General features: G+C 42.6%; 1 protein-coding gene across 1 annotated transcript in view; it reads right to left on the bottom strand.

Annotated features, from left to right (window-relative positions):
* LOC126095338 (myrosinase 1-like) overlaps positions 1–14,953 on the bottom strand; it is a 162,808-nt gene that overhangs the window by 89,073 nt on the left and 58,782 nt on the right. Inside the window, exon 3 of the mRNA XM_049910143.1 lies at positions 5,160–5,294. Within this exon, the coding sequence (XP_049766100.1) occupies positions 5,160–5,294 (135 nt within the window). The remainder of the gene's footprint in view (positions 1–5,159; positions 5,295–14,953) is intronic.

The raw sequence follows: 14,953 nt of genomic DNA, 5'->3' as shown, positions 1-14,953 counted from the left end.
CCTTATTTAGTATTGGACGCGTAGTTGTCAAACCAGCTTTGTCAACCGTACATCAGTACATACCATTAAAGAAGAGCTTTAATGAAATCAATTTTGTTTATACCCATTCATGTCCAATGTCATGCTTATTTTTTGTAATAAATTATCTTGAATGTCTTCTTTTATTCGAGAAGATACCATTCTTTCACCTCTCATTAATTTTATTCATTTATGTGAGAGATAGTAGGAGCTATTTTGAAGTAGAATACATTGTGTCACCTTCAGTTCACTCGCAAGGACCCAAAGGAGTGATATAATAGATACTGCATTAAATTACATAATGGTGTAGCTAGAGAGTGTTTCTATCCTGTAGATTATTCCGGGGCAGAAGTTCATTACAGATACCCCTCGTACCTTCCACGAAACCGGACACATTTGTGAAGTTACTCTGGTCAAAGTACTGCACTCGTGTTCGTGGTAAGCGTTCAGTTATTCCACCTTTACCTCTTCGTGGTTGACACAACTCAGCTGCGGCAAAACTTATTAGGGTTCGTTCTGCAACTCTGCTCCGTATTGCATTATCCTTCCTTCTTCATTGAGCTATGGCGCCTCTATAATTACATCTGCATCGGTGAGGCATTCTCTCCCCTATTTATCCTCTTCTCCTCTTCTCCTTCCTGCGTCCCCATCCATTCCGTCAGAAGATCTGTCTCCGCCGCTTCTGGGAACGCAGATTCGCCATTACATCGTACTATTCAAAATAATATCGATTGTGGTGTACTGATGAGGATCCACCTTACATAAGCAAAAGTGACACACAGTGTATCTGAAATATGTGAGTGATTAAGTTCCGACGTGTTACCAAATGAATACAAGCTTTTGACTACTTATGAGCACCGTGTTTCATTTACGTATCGACAAATTATATGAAAGAATACTTGGACGCACTCACTGAGGGCAGATTTCTCGTACCAAAAGACGGAACAAATAGGAAACCGTTGTGGTCATGTTGTACGTACATTTATCATCGACGTTTCACTTAGAGCCAAATACTTTCAAAAAGACTTTTCAACACTCCAATTTATATTCGTTGACTGCCCATACAGAAAAATTCTTCTGCTAGTGTCCGATTCCCTAATGAAATTCCCTGGGCATCAAGATTTAATTCAGTTGTACTTCATTATCTATATTTTACTTTTGTTGATGTTCCTCTCACAATCTCTTTTAAAGACATTACCTATTCAACTGATCTTCCACGTATTTCGCTGTCTCCCAAAGAATTACAATGCTATGAATAAGCCTTTAAGCTTTATTTCGTTTTCTCGAACTTTAATTCGTCTTTTAAATTATTCCTTGGTTTTCATCACTGTCTGCTCAGTGTACTGATTGAATAACAGGGGACACAGATTATAAAGTTGTCTCACTCCGTTCTGAATTACTGCTTCCTTTTTGTCCATCGCCTCATGTAACTCCACTCTGTATTCTGTACAAGTTTTAGATATGTTTTTAATCCCGTTATTTTATATCTGGCATCTTTAATGTTCCAAAGAGCGTATACCAATCAACACCAAAAGAAATTTTTTTCTAAATCTACAAATACTAAGCCGGCCGCGGTGGCCGTGCGGTTCTAGGCACTTCAGTCCGGAACCGCGTGACTGCTCCGGTCGCAGGTTCGAATCCTGCCTCGGGCATGGATGTGTGTGATGTCCTTAGGTTAGTTAGGTTTAAGTGGTTCTAGGGGACTGATGACCTCAGATGTTCAGTCCCATAGTGCTCAGAACCATTTGAACCATTTACAAATACTAATTACAGCGCGCGAACATAGTAAGAAGTAACCGTAACATGTGGCACAATTGGAGGTATCCCTCACCATGAAATTGGCAGTGGTTTTCAGAGAAATAGCGCGACTTTAAGGGACTGGTCTTTCTCTGAAGGTCGCCTGAATAATTTATTTTATACAGCAGATGATCCATATGCCAATTCCCTTCATTAAAAGGCGATGGCTCAAAAAACGTTGCGGCACAATTTGGGAACTTCCCAAAAGGTGCGAAGATGCTGGACACGAATAATCAGCGCACTTACAGAAACAAAGTGGACACCGATGAGATTTTCTCCACCCCTAGACTGTGTGTTGATCATCACCGACGCGCAAGTACCCCACGTGGCGTCACGTGCAATAAGGCTTGCACCTGGCAGCCGAGCTTCCCCGAACGGGGCTTCCCGGCCAACAGTGCCTCACGATCACTTCGTTTCACTAAAATCTGTTTCTCTAAAAAGTGGTAAAAGCTATTGATCGTTGATTTCAGCGACGATACTAACTTCAAAATGCTTCACAGCCGTAAATCTCGTGTGACAAGTGTCTAAAGGTGTGTATCGTGTTGTTCTGTTTCCAACGTGCGTCGAACACACCTACAGACGCAGGCAAAGTAAACACAGCAAGAAATGAACAGCGCTGGAATGAACATATTTCTAACATATTTATGAGTAATTGAAATGGCGGGGAATATTGTTGGCATGGGCGGCTGTCTCCTGTTTTACGAAAGGAATACTTAGTCCTTCAGTTGCCGTTTATGTCCAAAGTATGTGAAGCAAGCATAGTGTCACTCTTACTATTCACATTTCACTTCCGCGAAAATTGCCCTTATGGTTGTGCAGCGAAGCGGCTCCCATTCATGGAGAGGAACTCTATGCAAAATTCTAGAAACACACTGTTTGATTCTTGGAATCGTTCAAAATGTCGTCAACCCATAGGAATCAACAGAAACCGTTCAGCGGTGTCAACTTTGCTTCTGTAAGTGCGCTGATTATTCGTGTCCAGCATCTTTGCACCTTTTGGGAAGTTCCCAAATTGTGCCGCAACGTTTTTTGAGCCATCGCCTTTTAATGAAGGGAATTGGCATATGGATCAACTGCTGTATAAAATAAATTATTCAGGCGACCTTCAGAGAAAGACCAGTCCATTGAAGTCGCGCTATTTCTCTGAAAACCACTGCCAATTTCATGGTGTGGGATATCTCCAATTGTGCCACATGTTACGGTTACTTGTCCAACCCCGCCGGGAATTGAAGTCTGACCCGCTGCATGGGAATCACTCAGCTAACTAGGCGGACGTGGATTTTAATATCTGACAATGAAACATCAGCAACTTGATGTAATATTGTAAGGTAATGAAAGCATACTTGCAAGATTTCAGCCCCAGCAATCGATCCTGTGCGAAAATCTGAGCCGTAATTGCGACAGCAGGGCGTTACGACATCCTGAATATACAGATTTTAAACGTGGCGCGCACCGGTTATTTGTTCCTCACTGCGTCCTGTAGCAGCCGCCCACTGCCCGCATGCCGAAGTACCGTACGGCAGAGTGACAACCAGAGCCCTCCTATTCGCTGAATGTTGATGGAGAGGAAGGCAGAGGCGGGAGGTGCCCAGCGTGTTTTCAAATCTTGCTCCAGAACACATGATACTCAACAAGAAAAATAGTAAGTCATATGTGAGTACGTAATATGTCAAACTGAGGCACATATACATTCAATATTATTTTAACAGTACTCTCATATTTATATTCTGCAGCTATATATGCACCTCCGAATCAAAATGAATAAACCCAAGTAACTGAACAATTATTACGAAATGATATTAATTATTTCCCGTTTACAGTGTTATCATGCCAGTCATGTTGAAGAACAGGTCTGTTCCTGCAAACGTACTTCACTTCAACAGTACCGGCTTTAAATTCGAAAGAAAATAAACCAAAACTGCAATATTAATGATTAAATTGAGCTACACAACTTATTTAAGGACACACTCATTCTTTTCATTCATTTGTACCTCATTTGTGCATCGCAAGATAAGAATGTTAAAAGCCGTCCGGGATTAGCCGTGCGGTCTCAGGCGCTCCAGTCATGGACTGTACGGCTGATCCCGGCGGAGGTTCGATTCCTCCCTCGGGCATGGATGTGTATGTTTGTCTTTAGGATAATTTACGTTAAGTAGTGTGTAAGCTTAGGGACTGATGACCTTAGTAGTTAAGTGACATAAGATTTCACACACATTTGAACATTTGAACAAGAATGTTCAAGGCATAGCGATCTCTGACGCCAGCTGCGGGTTCTAAATGGCGCACTTTGACACAATGAACAAAGCATGTACCGAATGTAAAAACAGCATTTCATGTACCTCTCACTCCCCCCTCCCCTACCCCCCCCTCCCCTACCGGTACGGAACTTGGCGCTCGGCCATTAGGCGAGTGAAGTGGGCCGGAGCAAGTGACAAACGACCGGTGAGTTGTTGATAGCTGTAGTTTAATAGCTGCACTTCATACAATCAAATTAGAACCCAAAGATTCGGGCGGTATCGGTTGCTGGGGCTATCTTGCAAGCGTGCTTTCTTTCTCCGTAAAATATTGTGTCAAGTTGGTATCCCTGTGAAAGATGCCATTTCCCACACCTCACCCGGTTACAACAATACGCAGTCAGTAGCTTTGTGCTTGTGATGTAGCCTTTGCTTTATTGTTGTTTCGTCCACGCTTTCTTGATTTTGATTCAGTTCTCATTTGAGCAAATATATCTCCGGTGCCGACTCGGAAGGAAAACAAAAGGTTGATATTCGTCCCTTTCTTTTCTGGTAGCAGCCGTGACGAATGGACATATGCCGGAAGCACGCTCGCACGTTCTATCAGATTTTGCTCATTGTAGTGGTGAGCTGAAAAATAATTGATGTTGCTGACACTATTTCAACCATCACATAAAGCTTGAAGCTATTATATGATGATGAAGATTGGTTTGTGAGGCGCTCAACTTCGCTGTCATCCCAATCTTTACACACTCCTTTTTCTTTTCCCAATCCAGTCTAGTCACTCTCACTAATGATGATGATGAAATGATGAGGACAACATAAACACCCAGCCCCCCGGCCAGGAATCAAACCTGGGACCACGTGATCCAGAGACAGCAACGCTAGCCCCTAGACCAGAAGCTATGTATTATATGTTCAAGCTGAGTTACACCATCCAGAATGCTGTAAATAAAGTAGGGACGAGATAACGGATGTGGAAAGATTGCATGTTCAGATTTAGAGAGAGCGAGGAAGGAATTTTTGTTATTATATTCAAGAAACGGTAATATTTTCGTCGAAGGAGGAAGTGGAACAGCTCGCCTGGAGCTGAGCCCAGCGCGCACTCACCATGGGTTGGATGCCGTTGGCCAGCAGTTCGTCGATGACGTCATTGTAGTGGTCGATCCCCGCCTGGTTGACATTGTCGGTGTCCCCGGTGGGCAGGATGCGCGGCCAGCTCAGCGAGAAGCGGTACACGTTCGCCTGCGAACCACAACAAACTCTGACCACGACTCTCTGCAGGCGTTTATTGCGGCGCAGTTATGTCAGCCGGTCCAGTGCCAAGTACAGCTGAAGCGGTGCGAAGCCAGTGGTGTCCATGTTCCGCTTTTAACCCGCCCATGCTTGCCCGGTGGCCAGGCGGGCAGGCCGCCACGCATTGTCAACAGAACGGGCAGAACGGGCAGAACAGAACGGCAGGTCAAAAAATATTGGGTTTTATTTGTACATTCTTCCTTTACGTGTATATTTTGGGCTTATTATCTGTATAAAGAAAAATGAATTGCCAAATGTGTTGATAAGCGTTGTGTTGATAACTCGAGAACGGCTGGACCAATTTGGCTAATTTTTGTTTTTGTTTTTTGCTGTGTTCGTAATTCTCAGGACAAGGTTTTTATGAAATAAAATTTTTGGAAAATCGACCGAAAAATTGGAAAATTTGAGAAAAACTGAAAGTGCGTTTTCATTGTGTCCGTGTGTTTGTATTCCATACAATCTTGATGAAACTTTGCATACTATACCTTGAAACCAAGAGGAAGGTCACAGCCTACATAAAATTTCGTATTGTGCATGGCAGAGGTTACTTTACCTAACGGAATTCAACAAATTTTACGTTTTTTTTCCGATCTCGATGAAATTTGGCACACTTGATATTCAAAACAGAATGAAGCGCGCTGTCTGCTTAAAATTATGAATGGTGCAAGGCGGAGGGTACTTTACTTACACACTTCTACACCAACCTACAGTTTTATTCCGATCTTGAAGAAATTTTGCACACTTGAGCATCAAGAGGAACATCACTGTCTACATAATATTTCGGACAGTACATGGAATAGAGTACCTTACAAAAGTTTTTGACATCGTTTGCGGGTTACCATGAAATCCTTCTCTCTCTATACTGCTAAATGGTCTCATGTCCTTAGCACACATTTCGACGCTCTTTTCGGCCACTGCAGTTCTAGCAGAGGAGCTAGGGGCAAGCAGGCTGCAAGGGGAATTTGTACACCTCTATGCGAAGCACACAAAGGTACCTGCAACGAGTGTCATCAGAATGTTATGTCCTTAGAGTCCTGTCATCATTGTGTAACAGCCAGTGTCTTTAGTTACGTATTGGTCATAACTGCACTCGATTCTTCGCCATGGAATTCGTTTCTGGAAAATGATACAGTAAACATGAACTCAGTTTTCAAACTACAGTAAAGGGCCATGAGAATTATACTCAAAAATCTTAGCTGATCTCTGTTGAAACACTGAGCATTTTAACCAAACCTTGTCAGTATATTTACGGATCAATTTTGCGCACGAACAATAACGTTGCTAACTACGGCACAAACAGCTCTGTCCATGGACACGAAACAAAATTTAGACTGAACGTACTTTCAAGAAAGAACAAACATAAATCTAGAGAGTTACTAGATAAATTGTGCATACGTTATTGCCTTTTTTTCTTTATAAAATAGCGAAATAGTTTTCGCAATATTCTACTCGGACATCCAACGGTCAGCTTTCGATTAGTCGAGCAAACTCTTTGAATTATATGATTGTTGCACCGTTGAAGAATCTTTGCATCTTTCATGTTCTGATCGGGTCTCCAGCTGATGAGAAACTCTGGCAGTTGTCGGGGCCACGTGGCACCGTAAATCTGAAAGGACACTGTATGGCACTGTGTGTTCCATTGTCGGCGCGAGCCCGTTCGGAGGCTTGTAGTGTTTGAAATTTTGGGTGTGCTCTTCCAATTACTTTTCCATTAACAAAAATCCCAATTTGTAATTTTAGTCGTGTCATGTATAGATTTGCCCATTTGTTTCGGATCACCCCGCGTACAGAACTTGCAGTGCCAACTAGGCAATTAGTAAAAGAAGAAATTAAAAACATAGCAACACAAATTAAAAAAAGGGAACAAGAAAATAGAAAAATAATTCTGACGAAACAAAGGAAAGACTGCAATCAGGAAACATCACAATAATAAAATCTGAAAAACGGTAATAATGTTATCCTCATGAACTCATCAGAAAAATTAATTTTAAATTAACAACAGCCTCAGTTGGAATGTTTACCTAAATGGACATATCGTAGTTCTTTTTATTCTGAAGAAGGTTGGGTTATCCCAACCGAAACCTAGATAAATTTATGTAAACATAAAAATATTAAAACGGAACCCAGCTAATAGATTTCAAACACATGTTAAAAACACACTCAAAAGCATAGAGCATACATTTACGAACCGCGATAAACAGAGACTTGTACAAAAAATTACTCAAGCCTCCAAAATGCGGTATCAACCAAAGGTCCATATAGAAAATGATCCTGTCCCTCCGATAGTGAATTTCAGAGCAGATATCACATACCTACTATCAAAACACATGCAGACACAGCTCACCCAATACTATAAACTAAAAAATGATAGACCAATAAGAAATATTTCTCAGCTAGTACAACATGTAAGACACATTAAAATCCCTGGCATAGCAACACTGCTCTCTTTGATGTAGAAAGTATGTACAGTTACACCCTGTTAACAAAACTATAAAACTAATTGAAGAAAACCTGAAAACACACGACCAGCTATCTCATGAACACACAGATGAAACAATAAAGTTCATACAGTTAGTAACACAACAAAATTATTTTGAATCCAGTTAAGAATACTACACACAAGAAGGAGGTTGTCCCATGCGTTCACCTATTTCAGGAACATTAGCCAACATTTTTGTGAACCATATAGAAAAATTAATATTTTAAGACATAATAACAAAGAAAATCTACATCATCTATTGTTACAAGTACGTGAATGACAAAATATCCATGGAAGATGAATGTAGAAATAGAATACACCAACTACACAAAGACATAAATACTGTATACAAAAACAAAGTTCACTGTAGAAGAAGTTCAAGAGAACTCACAAATTTTGCTACACATCACCATAAGAAAAGACAATAACAAGCACACATTTGACATGTACAGAAAACCCACAACAAGTGACACCTTCAGAATGCAGCCTCATACCACCCACAGAATCAGAAACAGGCTGCAATCAGATACAAGTTAAACAGACTGAACAGGATCCCCATAACAATTTTTAATTACAAAAAAGAGCTGGCTGTTATAAAACAAATAGCATTAAAAATGAACACAAAGAAACAATGGTAGACAAACTAAATATAAAAGCAAAGACACAAATAATGAAGAAAACTAACCAAACCATACCAACAAATACAACCTACACTGCCACAAAAAATGACATGTAGTGGCCTGCCACAACAATTTAATAATGAAGTAAGTAACACATTCAAAAGTCAAGGCATAAACATTGCTTACAAATCAAAAAACTCAATGCTAAAGCACATCCCAAAACTGAAATCAAAACGAGACAGATACCAACAATCTGACAACTGTCACCTCACTTCCAGGGATTGTGAAAATATATACACTCTAATGACTGGCAGGACATTCAACACAGGATATAAAGAACTCATCAGAGTATTTAAACACATTAGCAGATCAATTAAAACAGGATTATCACAATCCAAGCAATATTGAAAAGGATATGAACATCATAAGAATCAGTAAAGACAGACACCATTCCTCCCCTTCAAAGAAAATAAAGAAAATTTCCACACACACAAAGCATTAACACAAAATAAACAGTTCCTCAATGATCAAATAAATATTGGGAACCAGACGCTATTTAATACAATAGAAAATATATGAAAAAGGAAAAAGTGTTTCCCATCCATCACCCTCTCCCACCTAAACCACCCCTCCCCCTCCCGCCCCAATTTCATTTCACTTCTTGCTTCTTACCGTCCCTCCCACTCACTCTCCATCACACTACTGTGCACTTATGTCCAGTCGTCTTTACTTCTCCCTACCCAATCTATTAATTAACACTCAATCCCTATTCCTTCATTACTCTTGTACAGTATATAATTATATAGAAACTTAAATAACTAGAATAACACACATACAAGTAACTAAAAAAGTATAGGTCAAAGACAAACTAATGGTAGAGCAATGTTGGCAACACTACTTAGGACAATGCACACTTCAAAGTATATAAATAATCAATAAACAGTGGTGTACGAAAAAGTGTGCTGTGTGAAACGTAAGAAATGCATAGTTCTGCAAAACAACGGAAAATTAGGCTTAAAGCATGTGTATAATGAAGAAAGACACCAAAGACGTGCTAGTAGAAGGCATTTCGTGATGTAGACGAGAAATCAGGCAAGAATATCCCTAAGTAAAATCCAACAGATTGTTAACGAACTCGTTTTTTATCTTAAAAACAAATCAGGCTGTAAATATCTTTAACTACAAGCTGCTGATGATGCTTTACCTCAATAAAACGAAACGCGTGTGGTGAAAAAATAAAAGAAAACACTCGTTTCCTTGTAGTTGTAATGATGGGACCAAAATACCCCCAGGAATTGCACTGATTCTTAATGTAACGTGGTACTCATGCGCGTGGCATCACAACGGCTCAAGTCGTTTCTCGTAAGGTGGAAGCTGATTTGCACAGTGCATTCGGTTTTCAATCTTATCGTCGTCTTCTGTATTATGAATAGGTCGTCTTCTGTATTATGAATAGCTTCATGTCTTTGTTGAACACATATGTAGAGAATATATATTTTGAAGCTTTCTGTCAGAACTTCAGTTAATGTTATGTGTACTAAGAATCCATGTGATTTTTACTGTCTTGTCTCCACAGACGAAACAATATACTAGGGAAACGTTAAACTCCGAATTTTTTGATGCGAAAACTCTTAAAGCTTTTTAAATAAAACAAACGTTGTTAACAATCCACATGGCAATGTGCAACGTAACTATAAGCATGAGAAACAACGTGCTCTTATCGAGTTTCGAATTCGAAAAGATCGTCAACAATTGGAGCACCCTCTCTTTCATAATGACAATGTGAGAACACACATAAGTGCTGCGACATCTGCAACAATCAGTCGCCTTTAGTTCACTGTCACAGATTCTCCATACAGTTCAGACTTGGTCCCATCGATTTTCTTCTGTTTCCAAAACTTAAAGAAGACCTCTGACATATCGATGGAGCGGTTCAAGCAGAAGTGAGGTTGTGGCTCCGTGAACAAAATGAGACATTCTACAGTGACGGTGTAAGAAACCGCATCTCTCATTGGGAGAAATGTGTTTGTCGCCAGGGTGACTATGTTGAGAAACAAATACGTAGTCATGAGTAATAAATATGGAGAACGTTAATAAAGTCCGTTTTATATAATAAATTCACTTTTGAGCACGCCCCGATGGCGACTGTATTCAGTGTTCCTGTCACTATACTGCACTTCCTAAGCTGTTCATCTGTTCTTCAATACATGGCAGCTACACGCTGGTGCAGCACTGTCTTTTCGGCACCTGTTTCTGAAATATTGATGAGTCATTGTGTGAATAATCAAATACTTCAGTTGTAAACGATTATTACAGTTCATTAATAGTAAATATACCGCTCTGTCCACGAGTGATTTACAAGTGAATGAAGGTAATTAATCACAATCATATTTCTATTGGTTTAACGAAGTAATTCAGTGACAGATGTTTCCGACTCCAAGCTAAGTAATTGTAGTCACGAGGAAGATCCTCATAGCATTAATTTTGCTATAAGCTGTGTGGTCACATGGCAGTTTGAGCCTTACAGGGGCTCAGCACTCATTTTCTTGGTACGAGCTTGGCGGCGGTGGGGTTCCTGAGTTGGGTACTGATGAACAACGGCAGTCCTCTGTTACCATAAGCTCCGGGTGTGGTTCAGCGACCACCGGGTGGCGCCGTGGTAGGACGATGTGTGTCAGAGGGATCAGAGATCTTGGCTTAACTGCCCGGGTCGCGAGAACGGTGGAACCTCTGTAAAAAAAAAAAAAAAGAAAAAAAAACCTCACTTTCATGTTTTGCAGCATGCTGATGAGACGCGTAGCTTTGAAGGAGGAACAGTCGCTAGTGCGCAACCTCTGAGGTACCTTCGTTGTTTAGGGCTTACTCAGGCACGCAGCGCTCTGTGTGGGTGGACATTCTTCCCCAGCTGCTCGAAGGAACACCATGAAGTCTAATAGACGTGTTTGTACTCCGAGTGGTTCGGATGGGCCTTTTGGTAGTATTAACACCCAGAATCTGAAGAGGTCTCTTGTGGCTAGTCCACCTCAGTCATCTCAGACTTACAACGACAGTAATAAAATTGACAGACACATCCTGTGATAGATAACTGAGCCGTGTGTCGGCTCTCAACACATATCGCGCTGTTAAGATTGTTCTGAGTCCTTCCATTCCATCGTTTATTGATTCTTTCATATTTATCGTTATGCTACGTACGATTCTGTTGAGATTCCCCTCTGGTGGCGTGTCTGGTCTTATCGATCTTCGAGTCGTTGCTTCCTGTTAGCCTTGTGTAAGGGAATAAGATCTTTTGGGGGATGGCCTGTTGGTTGCCTAGCCGTGACGAGTCGGTCGGTCGGTTTTTAAAATCGGGAATTAGAGAATGTAGGACGATGAGACCGCGGCGTGGCGTGGCGGTGGAGAGTTGGCTGTTGTTCCGAGAAGCCGCGTGGTCTATCCTGGCGGTGCGAGACGTGTGGGACGAGTTGACGGGACAAGGCTGTAAGCTCTTGCTGTGGACACCCGGGGCCACGGCTGTGGTTTCGAGTCACTACTTGGTGGGAGCGGCACCGGATGTCTTTAAATTGTCCGTCTGGAGGCGGGAATGATGGACTAGGAGCTCGCCTAACCTGTGGAGTGGTATTTCGCTGTCGTGGGTGCGGAGAAGACGAGGGCTCTGGTGACAGAGTACGTGGCTGCGTGACTGTGTCCAGTTGGGTACGCTGGCGACGTGGACACGGTCGGGAGTGAGGAACCTTTGCATCGGAGTTCACCTGCTGATTCTCTGATAAACTGCAAGTTAAGTTGGATAGAGGTTTACATGTTAATTGAAGAATTTTGGTTTATGCAACCAGCGTCTTTTCTGCCTTGTGGCCTCCTGTGTTCGGGTTTCCTGTCCCTGTCGCCAGTGTATTTATAGACAGTGATCTCCGTTTCTTATTAGTACTGCCCCGTAGGAAGTGTATTTTTGGGCAGGGATTATTGTTTTAGATTACATTTTTTCTGCCTTGTGGCCTCCTGCGTTCGGATTTCCTGTACCTGTCGCCGGTGTAGTTATAGACAGTGATCTTTCGACTTCTTGTTAGTACTGCCTGGGAGGAAGTGTATTTTTGGGCGGGGATTATGGTTCCTGATTTGATTCCTCCTCCTCCTCCCCTGGCCTCGCGTGAGATCGATGTGATTGCTGAATGTGAGGCATTGTGGGTCTGTTAGTCCGCTTCTAGCCTGAGCATCCTTCGGGAGACAATTGTGGCCGCCCTTACACCCGGTCGGTTAATTACACTCCTGGAAATGGAAAAAAGAACACATTGACACCGGTGTGTCAGACCCACCATACTTGCTAGGGACACTGCGAGAGGGCTGTACAAGCAATGATCACACGCACGGCACAGCGGACACACCAGGAACCGCGGTGTTGGCCGTCGAAAGGCGCTAGCTGCGCAGCATTTGTGCACCGCCGCCGACAGTGTCAGCCAGTTTGCCGTGGCATACGGAGCTCCATCGCAGTCTTTAACACTGGTAGCATGCCGCGACAGCGTGGACGTGAACCGTGTGTGCAGTTGACGGACTTTGAGCGAGGGCGTATAGTGGGCATGCGGGAGGCCGGGTGGACGTACCGCCGAATTGCTCAACACGTGGGGCGTGAGGTCTCCACAGTACATCGATGTTGTCGCCAGTGGTCGGCGGAAGGTGCACGTGCCCTTCGACCTGGGACCGGACCGCAGCGACGCACGGATGCACGCCAAGACCGTAGGATCCTACGCAGTGCCGTAGGGGACCGCACCGCCACTTCCCAGCAAATTAGGGACACTGTTGCTCCTGGGGTATCGGCGAGGACCATTCGCAACTGTCTCCATGAAGCTGGGCTACGGTCCCGCACACCGTTAGGCCGTCTTCCGCTCACGCCCCAACATCGTGCAGCCCGCCTCCAGTGGTGTCGCGACAGGCGTGAATGGAGGGACGAATGGAGACGTGTCGTCTTCAGCGATGAGAGTCGCTTCTGCCTTGGTGCCAATGATGGTCGTATGCGTGTTTGGCGCCGTGCAGGTGAGCGCCACAATCAGGACTGCATACGACCGTGGCACACAGGGCCAACACCCGGCATCATGGTGTGGGGAGCGATCTCCTACACTGGCCGTACACCACTGGTGATCGTCGAGGGGACACTGAATAGTGCACGGTACATCCAAACCGTCATCGAACCCATCGTTCTACCATTCCTAGACCGGCAAGGGAACTTGCTGTTCCAACAGGACAATGCACGTCCGCATGTATCCCGTGCCACCCAACGTGCTCTAGAAGGTGTAAGTCAACTACCCTGACCAGCAAGATCTCCGGATCTGTCCCCCATTGAGCATGTTTGGGACTGGATGAAGCGTCGTCTCACGCGGTCTGCACGTCCAGCACGAACGCTGGTCCAACTGAGGCGCCAGGTGGAAATGGCATGGCAAGCCGTTCCACAGGACTAGATCCAGCATCTCTACGATCGTCTCCATGGGAGAATAGCAGCCTGCATTGCTGCGAAAGGTGGATATACACTGTACTAGTGCCGACATTGTGCATGCTCTGTTGCCTGTGGCTATGTGCCTGTGGTTCTGTCAGTGTGATCATGTGATGTATCTGACCCCAGGAATGTGTCAATAAAGTTTCCCCTTCCTGGGACAATGAATTCACGGTGTTCTTATCTCAATTTCCAGGAGTGTATTTCTATCCCAGGACATTTTGGTGGTAGGACATGGTATTAAAGTTGCTAATTATTGTAAAATGTTAAATGGTTGTATTTTACTCTGATTGTTTCTGGGCACTGTTCAAAAACGTTAAGTCTGCCTTTCATTGGTGTTTTTTTTTTAAATTATGTGGCCTTAAAATTGTTAGTTATTGTAAAAGGTGAATGACTGTATGTTTACTTTGATTGTTTTAATCTACTTGGCATCCTTTGAAAATGCTGGTTCTGCCTCCCTGTTAGCGAGCCCTTGTAATTTAATATCTTGTTGTGCCAAAATTTAAAAGAAGTGGCTCCCTACATTTTCGGTAGCGAAATTGTATGCAAATTGGTGTTTTTGTTTCATTGATTGGAAAGTTTTAATTTTGTTATTAAATGCTTTATGAAAGTCTGTTTTAAGTAAAATGGCTTGGCTATTAACGGTAAAGTAAAGTTTTTAATTTCATTACTTGGAAAATTTTGATTTGTTATCAAATGTTTTAGCAAAGCCGGTTTTACGTAAAATGGCTTGGCCTTTAACTGTAAAGTAATTGTTTTGAAAAGGCACTTATGCTAGCTTTTTTGTATCCGTTCCTAGTCAAGTGCTAAAGAAATGAATTTTAATGATTGAAGTAATCAATAAAGAAATTGTAAATTGCAACTCGACAGTAACCAACTAATTTTGGCCCTGTTTCCCAACTGGGGGTTTTCCTTGATTAATCGTAACACCCGTCTCAATAACATCTTTGTTTTCATGAAACGTGTGGATGGTTCTTTTGAAAAATTGTCGCCATTCTATATCCATAAAGTTCTCGAGTGACTTGCAGGGCAA

Source organism: Schistocerca cancellata, chromosome 8 (genome assembly GCF_023864275.1).
Source record: "Schistocerca cancellata isolate TAMUIC-IGC-003103 chromosome 8, iqSchCanc2.1, whole genome shotgun sequence".
Classification (NCBI taxonomy): domain Eukaryota; kingdom Metazoa; phylum Arthropoda; class Insecta; order Orthoptera; family Acrididae; genus Schistocerca; species Schistocerca cancellata.
The sequence above is the reverse complement of the archived record's forward strand: the minus strand, read 5'-3'. Positions and strand labels throughout refer to the sequence as shown.